At 32.9% G+C, this 22,653-nt stretch overlaps 2 protein-coding genes across 13 annotated transcripts; both read left to right on the top strand.

The window, feature by feature from the left end:
- Positions 1–6,222: 6,222 nt before the first annotated feature.
- Positions 6,223–7,290, top strand: LOC106617593 (uncharacterized). The gene is made up of 3 exons (XM_014234893.3): positions 6,223–6,681; positions 6,793–6,933; positions 7,002–7,290. The coding sequence occupies exons 1-3, from the start codon at positions 6,578–6,580 to the stop codon at positions 7,189–7,191; spliced, it is 435 nt and encodes a 144-aa protein (XP_014090368.1). The 5' UTR covers positions 6,223–6,577; the 3' UTR covers positions 7,192–7,290.
- Positions 7,291–8,542: 1,252 nt separating this feature from the next.
- DopEcR (G-protein coupled receptor DopEcR) lies at positions 8,543–22,492 on the top strand. 12 transcript variants are annotated; one of them, XM_036363946.2, is made up of 6 exons: positions 8,543–8,632; positions 9,693–9,815; positions 16,573–18,314; positions 18,395–18,538; positions 19,706–19,964; positions 20,090–22,492. In XM_036363946.2, exons 4-6 carry the CDS (start codon positions 18,406–18,408, stop codon positions 20,664–20,666), a joined length of 969 nt encoding a protein of 322 aa, XP_036219839.1. In that variant the 5' UTR covers positions 8,543–8,632; positions 9,693–9,815; positions 16,573–18,314; positions 18,395–18,405; the 3' UTR covers positions 20,667–22,492. The 12 variants fall into 12 exon arrangements, with proteins under 12 accessions (XP_036219839.1, XP_036219835.1, XP_036219833.1 ...); XM_036363942.2 differs by having other exon boundaries at positions 9,693–9,833; XM_036363940.2 differs by having other exon boundaries at positions 8,544–8,665; positions 9,693–9,833.
- The last annotated feature ends 161 nt before the right edge of the window (positions 22,493–22,653 follow it).

Raw genomic sequence — 22,653 nt, 5'->3', positions numbered from 1 at the left:
GTATAAGTGTAGTTATGAAAAACGAAAAGTGCGCCTTGGAATTTATTTCATATTAATCATAAAATGATATTTTCATACTCATTTTGTAGTAAATTAGATAGTAAATGTGGAATTTTTGTATACATATTACATATAGTACATATGTACAATATACCGTATGTATGTGCGAAGGAAAATAATGTCATTATTTACTTTATTCGATATTGAATATTCACGTTGAATAAATTTTAAAAAAATATGTGTTTTAGGAAGTGTTTATAAAAATGACATAGATATATATATGTATGTACATACGTATATGGTATGTATATATAATATTACGTTGTTTAATCATAATTATAAGCACTTCCTAAAACACATAATTTTAATATATGTAGGTATATATGTATATACATATATATATGTATTTATATAGGTAAGTGGTTTTCACGATTAGCGTGTTCATAAAATGATAACAGCCACCTCCCCGTGCAAGCAATGACAAAAGAATATAATAGGTAAATAACTTACATATTAATCATACATGCATAGTATGTATGTATGTGAAAGAAAAATTCAACTATTGTTCAAGTCCAATGAGATTTGTTAAATAGGGGACTTTAACTGTAGATTGAGGCTTGAAAAATTGTAATAAATAATTCAACAAAGCGTCGTCGAAATTACTCGAAACTTTTTATTATAACTTTTAATATCATTTTTTACAGGTGAAATACCGCTATTTTAATAAATTTGGTTTCTACTGAATTAAATTATTTGTTGTTACTCACGTTTTGTTTAGCAGAAATTAGAACTAACATGCCAGGTAGGTCAAAGGTAGGACGAAATTGATTATTAGATACTTTCGCAAATTATAAAATTTTTGAGTATTATATATTTTGACATGTTTGCCCAAGCATACGCTATCTCAAATAATCATTAGTGCAAAAACTATTATGTATGTGAAACTTAGTATAAAAATTCACATGAATACATATACATATATAAGTTTCACATACATAATAGCTTTTTCCATATATATATATGCACGATACACGATGTATTTACGGTATGTGTACACATAAGTGCATTTTTTTAATATAAAAAAGTCAACATCCTTTTTCAACGTGATGATATTGGCGCTACACCGGAAGTATTAAAAGTAAATAAATATAAATATGTATATATTTTTGCATTAGTCAGCTGTCGGTGGTTGAAACGATGATAAATTTTGGCATATTCGCTGACAAAAGAATTGTTATAAAATAAAAAACTATTCTGATTATTAGGCAAGCCATTTACATGTCACTTTTACTCTTGACGTTAATACATTTATATACATACGTCTTTATGTAATAAACAATTTTCCATTCTTCGACTGTGTTCTTTTCACGTTTACAAGATCCTCCAAATATATAAACAACTACTTTTCAACCTCTAGAAATAAAACCAGCACAAAATATATCAATGCATTTCTTAAGTGTTTTTTTTTTAAATGTTGTAGTATTAATAACAAATAAGGCTGGGCTAAGTTCGGGTGTACCCGAGCATTTTATACAAGTACTTTTGCAACTTCCAAAATCAAAAGCTTGGAAAATACTTTCAGGTGTTGGCAAAAATTTATTTAAAGAAATGTAGCGAAAAGATTGAACTTCATTGTTCGACGAAACGGGGAACGGATTACAATCATTTTGGTATCATATTAGGTTATTTTGAAGGTCATAAACTCACTTAGTTTCATTACCATATTTTACTTCCCGTCAGCAAAAATTTGACTAAAATCATTGGGGGCATAGAAATGGAAGAGCTGATTGCATTAATTTTTGACATTGCTCAGGTATACTTGAGAACTTATTTTCAAGGCTAAGGCAAGTTTTCGCTAGATTTTATCCATTTTAGGCCCGAAGATACACTGTTTTTAGAAAACACGCTTTCTTAATTTCATTAAAATAATCAGCAAATTAGCCGATATATGTGGTATAAAGTCAACTGGAAGTTCGAAAATGTTTTTATTAGGTACCACCCATTTTTGATAATCGAGGAAACATTTTTCACAAATTTTAACAATATATCTCACGATACTTTCGGAAAAAAGTCAGTCATACGTCCTGGTGTCCACATATTCGGTATGAGGGGCTTGAACAGTTATGGTCCGATTTTGACAATTTGTAGACTCGAGATGGGATACCTCAAAGGAACTATTTGTGCAAAGTTTTATCCGAATATATTCATTGTTGCTTCATTTGTGTACTGGAAAGTGAATGAATCATATGGAATTTGAAATTGTGAAATAAAAGCATGGTTGTAGTCCGATTGTACCCATTTCACTATGCAACATAAGACTGTCAAGATAATGTTATGTACCGAATTTGGCTGAAATTGGTCAAGCAAGTCCTGAGATATTGGTTTTCACCTAAAGTTGGACGGTGCCCATCGTCTTAGTTTGACCCCGGATCCTATAAAATCTTCTCGTTCTATGTCTCTGACGCTTTTGGTTATTGATTTATCGCACTTTAAGTAGTTTTTAACAAAACCGTTATATGGGGAACGGGAGTGGTTATCATCCGATTTCACCTATTTTCACGCTGTCGGTAGGGATTCTTGAGCCGTTGTAGCTTCAGTGATTTAGGAGATTTGTACATTAAACCTATTAGAGGGCGGAGCCACGCCTAGTTTTTCAAAATTGTTAGCCCATTGAAGCCCCTTTCTACTGCAAAACCTTGTACAAAAACACAGTTTTATGTCTTAATTTAGTGGTTAATTATCGCACTTTATAAGTTTTATATTAATGGCGTTATGTGGGCGTGGCAGTAGTACGATTTTAACCAAAAATATGGTCCAATAAGTTTACACGTTGATCAGTTTAAAAATTGGATAATAAACGTGGTTATTCTTAGTTGTAGAAGAAATTTCATATCTCACAAACTATTTGACGCTATCAAACTTGGTTGATACCCCAATTTTGGGTGAAATTACATATCTCCGGACCTACTAAATCAATTTCAACCAAACTTAGTACCTAGAACTAGTTTCACATATCATATTACGCATGTTATATTGGGATAAACTTTGCACGAATATTGCCTTTATGATATGCCATCTGAGGCTTAAAAATTGTTGAAATCGGACCATAACTATTCAAGCCAACAGATACCGGAAATGTGGACCCCAGAGCCTACGGCTGATGACAATGTGCGAGATATAATATTGAAATTATTATTGAAAAGAATCCAGCCTTTATAATAACATGTCTGTTTGTTAAAAATTGGGTCAATTGAGTGAATATTTCCCTTAGCCCCCATATACCTAACAGAAAGATTTTCGAACGAGTTATCTTAATTAAATTGAGTGAGCGTGTTTTTTCCTAACAGTGCATCTCTGCGCCTAAAATGGATAAAATCGGGGGAAAACTTGCACTATCCCCCATAATAATATTTAGTAATGCCAAAAATAGACAAAATCGTGTCAATCTTTAACATACCTAATAAAAGGTATTTCCCTGCTTTGATCCTTGCAAGTTGCAAGAGTATAAAATGTTCGGTAACATCCGAACTTAGCAATTCCTTACTTTTTATACTCTCGCAACCTGTTGCTACAGAGTATAATAGTTTTGTTCACCTAACGGTTGTTTGTATCACCTAAAACTAATCTAGTTAGATATAGGGTTATATATATATAAATGATCAGGATGAAGAGACGAGTTGAAATCCGGGTGACTGTCTGTCCGTCCGTCCGTCCGTGCAAGCTCTAACTTGAGTAAAAATTGAGATATCTTTATAAAACTTGGTAGACATGTTTCTTGGTACCGGGAGACGGTTGGTATTACAGATGGGCGTTATCGGACCACTGCCACGCCCACAAGACGCCATTAATCAAAAACAAATAAATTGCCATAACTAAGCTGCGCGATAAGATGCAAGACTGATATTTGGTACACAGGATCACATTAGGGAGGGGCATCTGCAGTTAATTTTTTTTTAAGTGGGCGTGGTCCCGCCCCTAATAGGTTTAATGTGCATATCTCCTAAACCGCTAAAGCTATAATAACAAAATTCACTGGAAGCAAATTTTTTTAGAACCTCTACCTACAGTGTGAAAATAGTTAAAATCGGGTGGCAACTCCGCCCACTCCCCACATAACGGTACTGTTAAAAACTACTAAAAGCGCGATAAATCAAGCACGAAACACGCCAGAGACATTAAAATTTATCTCTGAGATAGTATGAGATGACTTTATAGGAACCGCGTTCAAAATTAGATAGTAGGCGTGGCACAGCCCACTTTTAGGTGAAAACCCATATCTTGGGATCTGCTTAACCGATTTCAACCAAATTCAGTGCATAACGTTCTTTTCATATTTCTATGTTATATTGCGAAAATGGGCTAAATCAGACTACAACCACGCCTTTTTTCCATATAACACCATTTTTAATTCCATCTGATTCTTTCACTTTCCACTATGCATATCAAGCAACAATGATTATATCGGGGTAAAACTTTGCGTGAATAATACTTTTAAAGTGACTAAAAATTACCTAAATTGAACCAAAACTGTTCAAGCCCCTAGGTACTGAATATGTGGATGCCAGTGCCTATAGTTGACCTTCTACCGAAAATATCAGTCAATCCACAAAGAAATCTCAAACGAGTATACCATTTGACTTTGCGAGAGTATAAAATGTTCGGTTACATCCGAACTTAGCCCTTCCTTACTTGTTTAAATTAACTTTAATGTAAATATCCGAGATAGGAAGCAAAAGAGAGTAATGAAACTAAGTGAGTCTATAGTATGATAGTTAAATACAAATTGGATTTCAAACCAATCATTGTTTTATCGAAAAATTAATTTTGAACTTGCAAATTTTTTTTAAATATATACTTGTAGTTAAATATTTCCCTTCCTTGGAAAATCGCGAGAGCATATGTGTAAATGTTCGGTTACACTCGAACTTTCACCTTCCTTACTTGTTACAACCTTCACATATTTCACATGCCTTTTGTCCTTAGAAATTTAAGAGTTTCTAGTAGTCAGTTGCGTCCGAATCTAGTATTTTCTTATTTGTTTCTAGTGTACCTGTACTTACTAATATGATAAAACGACTGCTAGGGCAAAACGCTGTAAAGCGTATTGCGTGAGTATATACAATTTGTTAATCATCATAGGTGTATATAGCAAACCTAAAAGCGGAAAACAACACAAATACTTTTGAGAATTGAAGGATAACATAAATATGTTGAAAATTTCGCTCTCACTTATTTATTCGTATTACAATACAACATACGAAGAGATAAGTAAAATATTAAATATATGATACGTACATATATCTACATGATTTAGATTTTACATTGTCTGTGTACACTATACTTCTAACATAGATATGCTTACCACCATTCCACAGGGCCAGGATTCGATCACCGGTAAGGAGATTAACAACAAAAACGCTTGCTTATATTAAAATGCTTGTCATAATATCTATCAGCCATGTGATGGCGATATACTCAATCTGTAGGATTTTCCATCTGGCGGATAAAACCAAGGTATATGTATGTAACAACAACTAAGAAGAGAAACTCGGGGGAGCATTAAGCATATTTTATATGTATATATTATATTAAACGGGGAAACTTTAGTATACCATCCCACGATTTCACGGTTAAAATTGATATGGTTGGATAGAGGAGATTCTCCAGATTAAGAATATATATAATTATAAACAATGTAGTGAAGTGTTTATGAATAATAAGTGCATAAAATAAAGGAAAAATATCTAGAAAATTATATATGTGCCCTGAAATCGTGAGATGGTATGCTAAAGGCGACCATATTAAACTTACATGTTTGCCTATATAAAATTTAAACAGTTTTTAAGGAAAAGGTGACGTCATTTTCACATTCTCGGCTGCATTCATTTTACATAACTATAAACATATACCCGTATATACTTATATAAGTATATCGTGGTTGAAAGCATTTACAATACTTATGAAATCTCTTACTCATATATACACTTATATACATATGTACATGTGTGTTATATATGTATGTATGTGCATATAATTAAAGTTTTGGAAAATTATTGGAAAACACTCCGGAATAGGAAGCTTGAATATTGATTTTAATATTAATTAATATTCTTATTTTCATATAAAACTGGCGAATGCCTTTTTAGAGTTTTCTCAAATATCCGTATCTGCTTGGCTTTCCGAATTGTTTTTTATTCCCGACTGCTCAGCGAATCCCGTCACTTTAGAAATCTTAAAAATTCACTCAAATTATTTCAAAAACATTTTTAAATTAAATTTTCGTTTCCTCTCCTCTTTTTTGTGCATCCATTTCCCTTTACCATATTTTGTTAAATTTTTATTTTGGACTCTTCTGGATATTTGAACAAACATACATAATAAATTCAGGACTTGGTCCCGAACGAAAATTAATAACGGAAAATATCCTAGTCATTCTTTAATCTACAATCAGTTTACCAGGAATTTACATACGAACTGAAATATTTACTGAAATATTGGACAAAGGAGCAAGTACAGTGAAAAGATACGGAGGAAGTTACGAGAACATACATACACACATACGTCAGAATAGTTTAGTATGTCACGGTTTTTTACGTTATGGAAAAGCCCGGAAGATGGCGTAAATCGAAAGTCGGATAAAGTTTCAAAATTTCTACTCGACGTCAATGAAACTTTTAAAATGTAAGTATGTATATTAAGCTAATATATTTTGATGTGAAATTATTTGCTTGATATGAAGATTGTGAAGGATTAAATATGATGATATATTTCGGATTTCTTTATTGCCTAAAGCTTCCTGAACAGCTGTAGTTGGTTTGTTTATGCCGTTGCCGCCTTTCTCATCAGTTGTTGCATTTACTATTACGTGTATGATTGCAAGCGTCGCTTAGAGTTGCGGCGCAGACGGCAAGAGGTTCAACGCGCTAATGAAAGGTGAATTAGCTTATATACTATATCAGGTGTTACTAAAGTTATAAACCTATTATCACTTATTAATTTAGAGTACCACAGAGAAGGCGACCGGGCGCTGTATACAGGGATCATGAGATCTTTCGAAATGTTATGCGCACCGTTCGGCAATATATTGGTCACACAGAAGATAAGACTCAAAACAAGCCTTATATGCTTCGTCGCACGAGAAGTGGTGCCATCTATGGACGATTTTCTACTCCCGAAGGTGTGGGCACATAGACAATAGAACTTTTGAGGCTACACTCCTTTTGTTCTGATGATTTTCGGTGAAACTATTCATATATTAAGCAGTCTAATAAAAACAAAATGTACAACCAAGCGTTTGTGCCAGTTTCCATTTGAACAATGTGCTCATATTCAATGCTGATTTAGCGTTGAATTCCCGTAATCGAGTTGTAGGGTGGAAAATCACCAGCTCAAACCCCACCAATCGTTTTTCCACCTTATCCGACTCTATATTAGAAAACCATAAAACTATGTATGGATTCAATGCAAATAATTCTACAAATAGAAAGCCATCCGACATCTGAATTGTGGATTGTATAATTGCAAAATTTTGGAAGATTGAGCAATATAAATTTTCACGACGAAAGATATAACTAAAGTTGTCATATTATATTATCGCTGGAATTAGCATTTCGTGTACATATATTATGATACATATTTGTATATGTATATAAAGAATATCTGAAAGGTCAAAGTCGACGTTTTAATAGTAAAAAAACGAAATCTTGTCTCCATTATCATTGTGCATTTTTGTCTTGGCCTAAATAAATAAATTCTTAGGCCAAATGTGCACTTATTTTTTAAGTAAATGGGTTTACTATATAAATATTTATGGAACACATTTGTGATTATCCCAAACCCAATTGATCAAGCAATGGACAAGCCTTTAGCGACTGAAATTTCATCGAAAGTCTTTGGGAAGATATTTCATGAACATTCAAAATCGATTAATTCTGACCATTATATAACTCATTTAACCTGCTTTATATAACCTATTATCCACAAAAATAGGTTAATTATGCAAAGGTGGAATCACATCTTCACTAGTAGGACTTACACATCCAATGTTTTATATGATGTATGTTAATTTTGGGGTAGCCGCTGCACAATATGGAATACATTTTTATGTACATATCATATACTTGGAGTACCATTCTAGCCATTTTAAGGATATGCCCAAGGCCTGCAAGCACACTGTTGAGCAAGTGAACACGGAATACCGTCAAAAATAAACAAATCCATGTGCCCTTCACACCCCTAGCAGACAGTAACAAGCTTTGCTTCCAGTGCAAACTAGCTTTCACGAGTACTCTTTGCAGTATGGCGCATGCGCATGTTTACAATTTTGGCATCGAAGGGAGCGAGACCGCGCAAAGCTGTTACGGACAATAACATTAACGGAGCATTTGACCTGCACTACGGGCGATGGGAATGTGTATGCCAACAAAAATTTCGTAAGAATTCTCATATACATTGTTGGGTATATTTGAATGCATACATACATTCACATTGGATATGTGTTCATGTTAGCCAGCTGCTATTATGACTTTTCAGGGTTCTGTAAATACTCAGTTGATGTTGAGGCCCAAAGCGGTTAAGTCGGGCGCGAAAAAGGATACACGCAAAGCAGAGAATGTGCGCGGTTATGACAATGGTTGGTGGAGAAAAAATTAATGCAGCCAAAAAAGTAAATGAGCTCTATATAGACAGCCTTCACTGCTGCAGCCGACAACGCTGCTGTTGCTGCGGTCGCTATTAGTGTAAAGTGCCAAAAATATAAAAAAATCGATAGTTTAAATGAGTTTGTATTGTGATTGATTGCAAATAAGTTCGAAATATAAATTAACTAGTGATAATTATTTACTTCACATAACTATACAATTTTCAAGTGAGAAACTCACCTTAACATGTGTATATCTTATGTATAGATATATACATGCATATATGTATGTATGTGTGTACATATATAACTGTCCATATATACGTATATGTAAAATATATAGTATGTATTTAAAAACTGGTGCGCAGGTAACAAACTAAATGTAGCGAACAAAGCTCCAGTTGGAAAGACTAACGACTAGACCATCAGCTAATAGCGTGGGTGGCGACGCTTCACGGTCAAGATGCCATCCTGCACAATCTTAAAATTGGCGTGTAACTGACAGCGATTGGAATAATTAATTAATTTAAAAAAAAATTGGTTTTATTGAAAAAATAATAATTAGAAGTGACAGAAGAATTCGCTTAAAAAAGAACTACATTGCGCTAGAGCAAGAGTTGAGGCTTACAAAGCAAACGAGTGATAGGAAAACAAAATTAAGCGGTGAAAAATAATGAAGTTCTATTAGAGGATTTGGCTTTAAATTTATTTTTACATTCGGAAAAATACACATGTACCATAAGAACTTTTTCGATTATTTGCTTCAGCGTTTCAATTTTTTAAATTTTTTTTGTTGTAATTATAAAAGCAGAAGCGAATACCAGGAGAAATTCACATTTTGGTCTATTAAATGATAGCTTATTGATTCAAACAAATGTCGGGATTGAAATTTGTCTGCCACAAAAACATACCATACATAAGTAGTATGACGGAAAACAGCAGTGACAACAAAAGCTCATTATTGTAATCGTTTGATGCTTAATAATGACCGCTTTTCGTAAACTCTATCTAATTTTATTCACAAATTCTATAAAAGTGTGTATTTTAATTACAGTGCAATAAGCAAAAATTGTGTTACGACGGTTTTATAAGACAATTCATATATTCTAAGCGAAAATATCCTAGCCAAGGATACTAACTTAAATCGCTGTAAAGTATTGGCCACTGTACTCAAATGGTAAATGTATGGGTTAAAGTAAGTAATTCAGTTAGTCTTAACTAATTAACGAAGTTAAACAGATAACGTTTAGATAATAAATACACTCATATGTGTGTATAAGTGTTTCATGATTATTTCGCCCTCCCAGTAGACAATGCCAATCCATCGAAAAACATAATAAATTCAATCAGCTACCGTCTGTTTACCTTTCCAGTAACTTCTTCTTTTTACGTGGCAATGTCTTACGAGATGTCTCATACTATAGTAGTTCAAAATAAAAAAAATATCATTAATTTTTTTAGTTTAAGTTTTCTAACATTTTCAAAAAGGTTCAAAGGTTCTTATGCTGGGAGTAGAGATCAAAATATCACGAAATACCTGTAAGTTTTCGGGAAATCTTCAATATATGTAGATAGATTTTAGACTAAAAATGTGAAGCTATTATATACAAAATATTATCACTATCTTTAAGTGAATAAATGTGTTATGGTATCTACGATTTTCTTGTAACATCAAAAATTGTGTATAAAAATTTCTTAATTCTAGTTTCTCCAAACCGTACTAGTCACCAATATATACATATAATAAATACTTGTTACATATTTTGTTATTTAAATACGTTATGCATTAGAATAAGGATGTGATTTCTCTCGAGCCCCTTCCACCTCCTTTATTGATTAAACAAAAAGGAAGACGAAGACAGCGAATGGTGAATTAACGAAATTTTCCCACAAAATCCTGTACATAAATATATATATACCTATAGTTACATACATACATATATACCATACATAAATCATGGTGTAATAGCCCAAGGTAATTCACAGATGGCAGATATGAATTGCAATATCCGTTTTAATCCGTTTTAAAACTATTAAAAATATGGAAACAATTTTCCTTTAATTTGGAAACATACACAAAAAATGAATGAATGAACAGTTTCTCGAATTCATTATTTTTCCTTGAATTCCATTATTTAATCCTTAAAGGTGGATTATTCGAATAACGCGTGATTGATATTTCCTTTACAGAAAGTGTAAAAGAATACAAATTAATTCGACTATTGAAAGAAAATTTTGTTTCTAATATGTGAAATGTTTTTTATTGTTGCAAAATTGTTTCTGTTTTTTATGGACAAGCACGATCTTATCGATCCATCAATGTTGATAAAGAAAAAAAAACATAAATTACTTCTACAATTTGTATCTATTCTTGCTTTTCCGCAAAGTTGGAGGTAGGCAAATGGCCACTTATACTTACCTATGAACATACATGCATACATATGTATGTTAAAATTCGCCTGGAATAAGCAGGAAGCAATGACAGTTCAATTGTTTCCCAATAATTATTGTGATACGAGTAAAGAGCCACATGGTACTACAGATGTTCAACTGTTAAGTAGCTCGTTGTCAACAGTGACAAATTGTCATATGTAAAACTCGAGGGTGAGAGTCCACAAAATGTCAAGTAAAACAACATAATTTTAAAACAAATAATCAAAAATCGGAAACTTATAAAAAATTGTAAAAATAATCGAATCAAAATAGTAATTGTGATGTAGTCATAGTGTAAAACAATGATTTTTGTGCTCTCCATTTTCATAGAATTTCAAGAAACTTTTTAACTTTTCGAGAAATAAAGTGGAATACACTCATGAATTGCATTGTTCGTGAAAATTAGTTTTTAAAGTGTATATATGCATGTATTTAGATAGATATACATATTTACATACACATGCATGTAAGAGGTGCATACTTTTATATCACAAAATACTACGAATTAGAAAAGGTAGACAATAATAAGTTACAATTCAATTTATGCCTAAGCGTATAAGTATTTCAAGTCAACTCCTCGCCAGGTGGTTCATAATTCTTCAAGTAGTCAATTCTTTATTCAAGGAAATGCTTTGAGAATAAGACACAGAATTTCATCAGCTCCAACTGAGGTGATATGCAGAATAAAATCTTTGTTTGGGGTGGGCTCCCTTATAATTGGCTCATCATCGGTAGTGATGGTATAAAAATATTTGTATATATTGTGTATAGGGCATTTCACATATTTAAACATTTTTGGGATGTCGTTGATTATTGACTCACAGTGCACGTGTATTACTATATACATTTAAATAATTCGTCGCTAATTATATGTGTATTCTTACACATAATTGTTGCATGCATGTTTTATAAAACTTAAAAGTAAATGGTTTAAAGGCAACTGGAAAGTCGAAATTATTGGCATCAGGACAAATCATTACTATGACTTTTCCTGCTTTCTGAACTGTAAAACTAATTGCTTCTGACAAGTTTCTTTAGTGAGTTGTCGCACTCTTAGTAGTTTTCAATATAACCCTTATAAGGGTGGTGGCCGATTTTCACACTGTATAGCTGTTTGGTTTATCGTTTAGCTTTAGTGGTTTGTGAGATATGCACATTAAACCTATCAGAGGCAAGACCATGTGCATTTTTTAAAACTTTTCCTTACTTTGATGTCCTGTATTAAATTACAGTATTGTATCTTTATTTGTTGCTTAGTTATCTCCCATCTGCAATATCGAACTCATCAGAGTACCCAGGAACACGTGTACCAAGTTTCAACAAGATATTTCAATTTTTACTCAAATTACCGCTTGTACGGGCAGACGGAGTCTATCGCAACTTAACTCGACTCGCCACCCTGATCATTTTGACGTATACATACAAGTATAACCTTATATCTATCTCGATTAGTTTTAAGATATACAAACCACCGTCTGGTGATCTAAACTCTGTGGCAACATGTTGCGAAAGTATAAAAATTGACATCCATCCAGTAATTCGACCTCTCAATTCCATTATGGCTTAACAATACAAATTGGCAATAGAATTTATTGCTTATTCGAAAGATAATAAGTTCAAACCTCCACACTTCACGTATACGCCTCAAATATTCATAAATAATTAGTTACTTTTTTATTAATCAAAGATATGTATTTGTCCATATGTACACATATGAATGTATGTATTTACAACATTTTCGGAGCATCAGAGAGTTGATCATCAAACAGTGGTCACAACCTCGGCGAGCTCTGTTGCGCCGTCAACCCATTAGCCTTTAGTGCATAAGGATACGGCATAGGGGTTCGCGGTTTTTATGGAAATGGAGCGCTGTTATGAATTGTGTGTAAATAAATTCAAGTGTTTCCCTAGTGCAACATAAAACATTTTGTGCGCACTTGAGTGCAACCCGCTGACAACTTGTGAAAAGCAAGCCTCAGTCAAAATAAGTATGTACATTTGTACATACTTAAGTATATGGAATGCGCTTCGGTTTCTAATCCTATCTGCTTTTTCGAAAATGCTTTCGCATAAAGCTCGCTTCACATAGCCACCTGTTGCACATTTTACACGTCAGCTCACAATTCCATTGCAAATCCCTTCTCTTTTAGTTAAAATCCATTTTGATGCCCATTACTAATTCCTTTCGGCTCGCATCGACGTACATAAGGATAATTAGTATGTATTTTAATATGCATATATTAGATCTAATGATTTTGATAAAAATAAAAACCCGAAGTGAGACAGTCGACAATTATTACTTCTCTGGTTAACGTACCTAAGCTTGCATTTACTTATGTTAGTTTTCATGTCTCATCAGTACACTTTTTTAGAATAAAGTTTTGCTTCTTTTAAATGACCTAAGTTCGGAAGGCTGAAAACGCGATTAAGTGATTTATTAAAACCAATTGGTCGTATCTCATGTCCTTCATTATCGGCTGAAGTGATCATTGTACCAGTCAATGTAGTTAAACAACATCGTATTTATACGGCCACCTAATAGCAGTCTGCAAGCATTAAGGCTGTCCTTATCTTTAATTGAGCGTTTTTTGTATAGTTTAGTATAAATAAAAGCATATGTATGGTGGTGCATATACATGGGTTTGAGTGCAGTATGAGCTGCTGCACAAAACGCACATGATATTATTTTCGTATTCGATTCACGACGATTGAACCTTTGTTCAACACTTAAGTTGGCAAATTCGTACATTGTCCAGGCGATAATTGTGGTCCATATCTTTGGTACCTGGGGACTTTCAACACTTTTTAGTGCGGAGATGGCACACCTTAAAGGCACTATTTGTGCAAAAATTTATCCCGATATATTCATTGGTGCTTGATTTGTATACTGGAAAGTGAAAGTATCAGATGGAATTTAAATTATAATTTTAAAAGAAGCATCTCATCTGATAAAGATCTTTTTTTAAGTTAGATCCTTATTTTTAGGGCAAAAACTGAAACTTCAGGGGCGTGTGCAAAAAAAATCAACGTGAAAATAACGGATACCGTAATGCACATATACGTACATATTAATGTCAAACATACGCTAATGTATCTCTGCTGTCACATATTTACATACTTACATATTTCCATTCGTGTATGAGTATGTATGCGAGATTTCAGTTTGCAAGGGTGCATTCCCTACAAGAAACTGCTGCTCAGTTTTTGCACAAGGCTCTTAAGAAAATTATAGAAACTTTGTTCTGTGCGCTGACAAAATTTTTTCAGCCGTTTGTTACTGTTACTGTTCTTGCAGGGTTGCTTCTATTGCTCCGTCGCTTTCTATTTATGTTTTCACACCATGCATTTTAGCCGTAGACGCTAGGCACGTGCATATGGATTAGTATGTACGTAGGTACACATCTATAATCTTTCACATATCAGTGAACACCACAAAATCAATAGCTGCAAATATGGTAAATAATGACCAGAAATACATAACACGCTTTGGTCACATCGCCTTTGAAAAAATTATTAATTTGCTGTAAGTACAAACATATGTACATATATACATACATATCTATTTATGTGCACATTTGTGTATATTTCCAATTTCTGTTAAATGACCGTAAAATTTTGTCAAAACACTGGCTTTTTTCTGTTTTGTTCTAAAGAAACTGTTTAGAAATTAATAAGGTGCCGGTAAAAATACGAGTGCGGTCCGATAATGACTTAGCCTCAGCACTCGATAGCGCTATTATCGCAATAGAATCAAAGAGAATTATATAATATTATCGTGGGCGATTACTGTCAATACTTCAGCCGAATCGGACACGTAATTCCACGATCTGACACTGACAGACTGCGGTATTTTGTATCAGACAGGATAAAGTTGGAGAATGTGTCAAGTGTATCGAAATGAAAGGAAGCTATGTTAAAAAATAAATAAATCACCATATTCCAACAATTTCCTTTTTCTTTTCTATTCTAAATAGTTATTGAACCACCCACGTATTATATTGTTGCTATAGTCTTAATTAAAAGCCAGCACAGAGTACGCTGACCTGTAAGAGTGCGCTAACACTTAAAGACTTCCGAAGTAACTTTTATATTTTCATTTATATTTTCCTACTCCTAAAATAACATTCGTCTTGGAATTCATGCAATTATAAATTAACCTTGCACTCAGCTGAAGTGATTAATTACTAGAGCTACATACCAAGACACAGATATTTGCAAAGGTTTGTATGTTTGAAAGTTTGCGATATGTGTAGCGAGCACTCATTATTCAAAGAGGATACATACATACTTCCACACAACAAACGACGTACAAGTATGTAGCTCAATACTAACGAGTTGATGACTTTTTGATGATATAACTGCATTGATTACCGGAGCTCGTATATTTCAAGCCCCGTCACCGTTTGCTACCGAACCATGGCGCCACAAAACTAATTAATTATTACGAAAGATTTGCATTATGCACCCAACGTCACCCGTGACGATCTCAATATTACGGTGATTCAAATTCTCGAAGAAAAAAGGACGATAACAAGGAGACAACGGATTTTTTCTGTTTACAGTTTATTGGCGCAATGATGCAATGCTAAAAGTGTAAGTGTGCACGCTTGCTGATATTCAATTAATGTCCATTACAAGTGACGTAGGACATTGTGCAGATGGCTTGTTGTGCTTCGTCCCCCTTCCTGGAAGGATTATTACTAGGTGTTTAGCGAAGATTTTCTTTTAGAAGTATGTCGTAATACAAGTTCAAGTGGTACATAGAACATTTGAAAAATGAGGCTGAACCTGGTCCGGCAGAGTGATAGAGTGCCGTTCTGTATAAATGGTACATACTTACTTATACAACTCACACCTTGCATTGGGTAAATTTTATAATTGATGCTAATTAGATATTACCAACAAGTATGTTAAGTAATTTTAACCTTTGCATGATTCTTTATAGTATATTCTAATAGTAATATTTATAGTTAGCAGATTTTTTTGTTTTCATAAAAATATGCATGTCATAAAACACATATTTCATGATTATTCAGTTAAATAAAATATGATACCGGTTTGAGTGTAAATGTTTGGAAACTAGTTTTCGACATGGTTTGCGCTTTTCTTATTGTATTTTATGGTGAAGTCTGTTTTATATTATATCATAAATTATTGACAGATTTTATAAGGTAAAATTATTATTAATTAAGGCTATGTGAACATCGTATAACTTTCGTTAATCAAACTATTGATAATACTAGTAGCCCATGTATTCCACGCATTTCTTTTTCTACTAAGTGCTTAGCTGCCTAAAAAATGCATCTAAAAATGTTAAAGATGAATATTTTTCTATATGGTAAAATAAATTTTGACTAAACGCGACTATTTCCTTTTGGTTCGTCTTGAAAAGCAATTATATACACACATAACATAGCTATTTGATAAAAATTTGCTTAAACAGTATAGAAATCAGGACCATTTACTAATGTATAACTTTTTTATTGGCTCATTTCACACAGGTATCTGACAGGAAGCAATCACCATCATTAGACGGAGACTGGTTGCCTGAATCATATATGTAGATAAACTAAAACAACCATAATCGTGTTGTCTTTGATATTTATGCTTATTCAAAGTGAACATTTAAGGCGCGCAGATATAAGAAATAACACTTGGCATATGCGTACTTACATACATACATATGTATGTAGCTGCTGATCAATCGTATTCAAGAGGCATTACCACTAAAAGATACATCCGTACAAGTATTAAGTATAAACATACATACATATGTATATTCAAATAAATACCAAAAATAATAACAACAACCAGAAATATTTAGGTGCTGTGCTCTATTTATTATACAAATATATAACTAATATAACCGTTACAAAAATAGCTTATTCTAACTGTTTGCTCATTAGAAGCAACAAATCAAATTCTTCCATAACTAAAGCGCGTAAAATTATATTTAAGACATTTTATTAACCCGTCACAGACAAATCGCGGTGCCAGCAATAGATGTACGTAGTAGGTCGTAATTATTACTAAACAGTTTTGATTTTAATTCCCTTTCGCGATAATTACATTGTAAGCCAAACATTCGCATTAGGGTGCGTTTTTTATTGAAATTAATGTTTCCGTGACAACTGCGAATCTACTAATCTACAGTAATTTAATAAGAAATACCTTAATCCAAATAGTAAAAAACAAACAAACACAATTAAGTGATCATGTAAAATAAATATATAAAAATATAAAAATAAATACATACAACATTTATTAGCGCAAGGAAATTATAGAGTTATGTATTTCTTAAAAGAAGTTAAGAACTTTGTATAAATCATATGAAACTAATGCCCTTATTCAAAGTGTTGTGAAATTCGAATAAAATCGGATATTAAATGTAACCAAAGTAAAATTACAACGCAATTAACTTATACATTTTTAATTGCTTATGTTTTAAGCATTTTAATAGTTTGAGGAACACAGTAAAAGTCATACAATTTAAATAAACAAATGTAATCAACTTGCTTAAACCGAACATTATCGAGCTTCAGAAGATTAACGCGACACCGCACAACTGCGCTGAATCTAAATTTAAAAAAAAAAACTTTAAGTAAAAGCATTTTTTAACAGAAATAAACAGACAAACATAAGTATAAGTAATACAAAAATGCATACACTCACTTAAAGCGAAGCACGTCGAAACTGAAAGTTCACTGATATTTGTACTCAATCTTAACCCTCTGTGACGGTAAGAAACGCCTTCACATAACTGACTCCACCAGGTATCTTCATTTTAACCAATAATCCTACATACATACATACGTACTGAAAATGCTTGTGCTTTAATGAGCGCTTTTTTTCGAGTGCTTATGTGAGTGGTTAAGCAGGTTAAGATATAATTTGCCGAGTGCAGCTGTATTTGGCTGTTTGGCTGTTGGCCAAATAGGCTTCATTTTAACAAGGCACTTGCCCTTCGAAAATTAAGGGAGCATACACATACATATATATACATATATATATATATTAACGAAAGTTATATATATATATCCTAACGGAAAACGACCTTCGCGTGCACTGAAGCTTCGTGTCGTCTACGCTTTGTTGAACTATTCGCTTTAAAGTGTGGTGAGACAACTACTGGAAAGGCAGGGGTACAAACCTGCGAGTACAAGGTGAATACTAACCCACACCGCATCGGAAAGCGGACAGTTGTTTTGAAATTCGAAATGAGAGCGTCATGAGTGAATATAAGGTTAGCAGATATTTTGAAATGTCATACAATAAATGAGTACTTTGATAGGAATATTTTGAAAACTTTCTATTCTCTCACAGGCCATTCAAAAATGCAGGAAATGAGTTACCTGCAAGATAATTCCAAATTGGAGGCACTAACGAAAGCTGTACTCATCTCCATTCTCGGTGTCGCCATCGTCATATCGAATCTTCTCATTATAGCCACTTATGCAAACTTTAAAGGTGGGTTCTTGTTAATTATTGTTAATCACCCCCGAGTATTGTGTATTTAACAAGCTCAATAAATTAATTTTGCAATTGAAATTTGAGAAAATTATGTATATAAATTATATACTTATGTATGTATACTATACTATATGAAATTGTAACAGGATGCTCCGTAAATGAATTTGGAAGAAGGTACGGCGTAGCGCCGATGCATGGACAATAGTAAAAATGTTTGGTTGTAGTTTAGAAAAGCAATTATGTACATGAGTTTTTATTTTGATGTGCAAAACAAAATAATGCTTTTACAAAGAATTTACACAACAATCTTTTCATTGCTCATTCAAAAATTTGTATATGTATATAGAAAACATCCTTCATTATCTCGATTACAAATGTTGTAATCTAAAAATATCCTAATTAAAACGAAACTGCTACGAAGTAATGTATGGCGTCCGGCTCTCATCAGCGATACAAAAATCTGCTTTTCGCATAGCATTACACAAATGGTATTACTTTTGCAGATGTACTGAATTCCTTGATTGATCTATGAAATTGCATTTTTCGATTTGAAAACATCATGCAGTTGAAAAAACATGTAGTCGCAACAAATTTCAAATAGCTAGGAAGTCAAATTAGGTATTTAGTGAAACTCTTTTATAAAGGATAAAATCGTGATATCGTCATCGTCATAATTAATTTTTCCAACTAAAATTACTATTGGAAGATATGTTATTCAATTCTACTATTTATTCATTTGCAAAATTGATTACTTATATATCAAGTGGTTGTTACTTCTTCTTGAGCCGCTTCCTATAAGAAAGTATGCGAGTACATCTTCACATGTTGGAACCGAGATGCAATCAAAAATTGTCTTCACTAACTCATGGAATACCTAAAACTGATTCCCATACAAGGTTCTAATAACCTGCTTAATATTCTCTTAAAATAATAAACGCTAGCAATTACGAATCAAGCAAAAAGTTATTAACTTTCCAAAATGTATCTACAAATCTTGTTGTTTCAACAATTTTTACGCGGTTAATCGGTTGGTTTATGGCGCTTCTTTATTTATTTACTGTTTTCAATACTTACTTGTCTACTGTGTGTATAGTAAAAATCAAATTCGTTCAAGCATGAATCACTAATTTCATCTCCTCTGGGTTGGCTATTATATGCCCTTAGGTCCCACAGAGGTCATCAACTACTATCTACTGTCACTGGCTGTTGCGGATCTACTTTGCGGTTTATTGGTTGTGCCCTTCTCTGTTTATCCTGCATTGACTGGAGAATGGATGTATGGCGATATTGTATGTCGCTTCACCGGCTACCTGGAGGTGACACTGTGGGCCGTATCTGTATATACATTCATGTGGATCTCTGTGGACCGATATTTGGCCGTCCGGAAGCCTCTTCGCTATGAGACTGTGCAGACAAAAACGAGGTAAGTATAATATACTCATATGTACAAACAATTTTTCACCTTCCATAGAAATCTACAAACTGTAATTAAATTTTTTCACCTGCACATATGTATGTGTGTATGTACTTATGAACATGTTTTTGCAGATGCCAATGCTGGATGGTGTTTACATGGATTTCGGCCGCGTTACTATGTTGTCCACCGATTCTAGGCTACACGAAGCCCATCACGAACAATGTGACACATATTTGCATGCTTGACTGGGGCAATATGGCGGCGTACAGTGCGACTTTGGCAATTTTAGTTTTAGGTCCTAGCGTTATATCCATAGTACATAATTATGGTTACATTTTTGTAATGATACGAAAGCTTAAATCGGGAGAACCTATACATGACAAAGAATATGCAACCGCATTAGCTGAAAATTTATCGAATCCTAGTCATATGATGTCATTCGTATTAGTGTTTGCATTCTGGATGTCGTGGTTGCCATGGATGGTGCTGCGCTTCTACGAAGTGGTGACCGGTGATGTTATCCAAAGTACTCTTATTCATTTTCTGGTCGTTTGGATTGGCGTGCTGAATTCATTTTGGAAAATCATCATTATGACCAGTATGTCGCCGCAATTTCGGATCGCACTTAGAGTATTTTGTTTAACAATATGTTGTAAGACTAAGGGCCGTTTGCAAGCAGAACTAATCGGATTGGACCCAGATGACTAGAGTCGTTAGATTTTCCACAGTATGAACAATTAAATTAATTTTCACAATTGGCTTACCTTTCCTTAATTTTCCTAACAATTTCAATTGCAATTCGAGATCACGCTTTTGAAAAATCATGATAAAGCACGTCTTTATCAATCAGTAACAATCTGATTAAATTAACAATACATATAATACTTAGTAAGGCAATATTTACGTAATTGCATGCTTGATCTATGGATGTAATTCAAATGTGAATTTTTTTTTAAATATTCAATTCTGTGAAAAACTTTGAGCATAAAGCGGTGGCAATGATAATGATATCTACAACTTAATTATTTATCGGAGCGTATTAATATATGTACATTTGTATACATATTAATATATGTATGTACATACATATGTATGTCTGTGGGTGCATATGTATGTATCAACATTTATAGCTCTGGTTGTACATAAGTTAGTACGCACATATTGAAACTTGTGAAAATCACCTACATTTTCTTGTATTAGTTTTCAAATGCGATATACCAAAAATAAATTATAATTTTCGTTTGTTTTTCTTTCATAAAAATACATTACATCGTAAATTGTACTATTCAAATTTAAGTTAGCTTAAGAATTCGACGTTTTAAAAAAACGTTGCGCATTTCGAAAAGTGAATGTATCATAATATACTACAAATACTTATGTATGCACATATAATAAAATTAGCGCTAAGCTCTTTTCAGAGATATAGGAACGTACATACATACAACGTGCTACGTAGATATACCGTTTGTTAAAAATCATTTTAAAAAATATATTACATCAGACATTTCACATGATTACAAGCATACTTATGTTGTTGTAACTGTTGTTTTTTCCATAAAATGTAAAAGCACATTTTTATAAGTTTATAATTGGTTGTAAATTGATTAGTAATCCCTGAATGGACCGGCTTATAGGAATGGACTGAGTAGATTTAAATACAAACTCAACTACTTAATGGAATCATTTTTTCTAAAACCTAGAATGGCGATATCCTACAAAATATAAAATTTCGGTATTTGGTCTGAAATGTCACACTGGTATGGAATGATATACATGTACATAAGTATATAAATATGTATTTACTTAATTCAAAGCACTCAACCAATATTCAATCGGCTACCTTTGGTTTTCAAACACCCGTTATCCGTTATAAAGATCACCGTACTTTTGAAAGAGGAAAAAGGAGACAGATTGATTTTAACTATTATCCTTAGCTTGCTCATCCTTAATTACCAGAGAGTGCTACCGGAGATTTATGTAGAAGGAAGAATAATGAGTTGCAATGTGTTAGTTTTCATACTAATTCATTCAATTTATAGGAGATAAGGAGAAATAAGATCGTTTGGTGGAGCAATTAGAAAGTATCATTTATGTTTTCATGATTTTTCATTTACTAGCGAGTTATAAACGCATTATTTGCACTCGCGCTGTGCTTCTGTTGAAGCACAAATCTTACATGAGATACGCGTAACATTTTATCCTTTTTCCTTAGTGGGATAAATACAGTTTCCCTTTGAGTGCAGCATTGCGTTTAAAACAGAAAATTTCAATCATTTGTTAAATACTTATATATGTACATACATATGTATGTATGCCAGTACATTGTGTATGGATATAAACATAACTACATTTATATATACGCGTTTATATTTACGTGTTTACGTTATGTTACGTATTTTTCAGTATTTAAGGTATGTTTTTGTAAAATTCGAATTTATTTTTAGGACAATTGAAGTTTACTATTAAGAATTAAGGATTTCATGCGACTGTTAAACTGATGAGTATTTAATAAACAATTTTATCATCGCGTTGAACCATGTATTGTTTTAATAAAACTGGCGTATGTATTTGTATTTTTATTAATATTGACGATATACGAAACTTCCATGAGTAAATCTTAATTTAATATCATATCCTTCATTTTAAAAGATAGTTATTTTACGTGAACAAAACAAAACGAACTTTATCAATAAAT

This window comes from Bactrocera oleae, chromosome 6, assembly GCF_042242935.1.
Source record: "Bactrocera oleae isolate idBacOlea1 chromosome 6, idBacOlea1, whole genome shotgun sequence".
NCBI lineage: Eukaryota > Metazoa > Arthropoda > Insecta > Diptera > Tephritidae > Bactrocera > Bactrocera oleae.
Note: the sequence above shows the minus strand (reverse complement) of the source record. Positions and strands in the feature narration are given on the sequence as shown.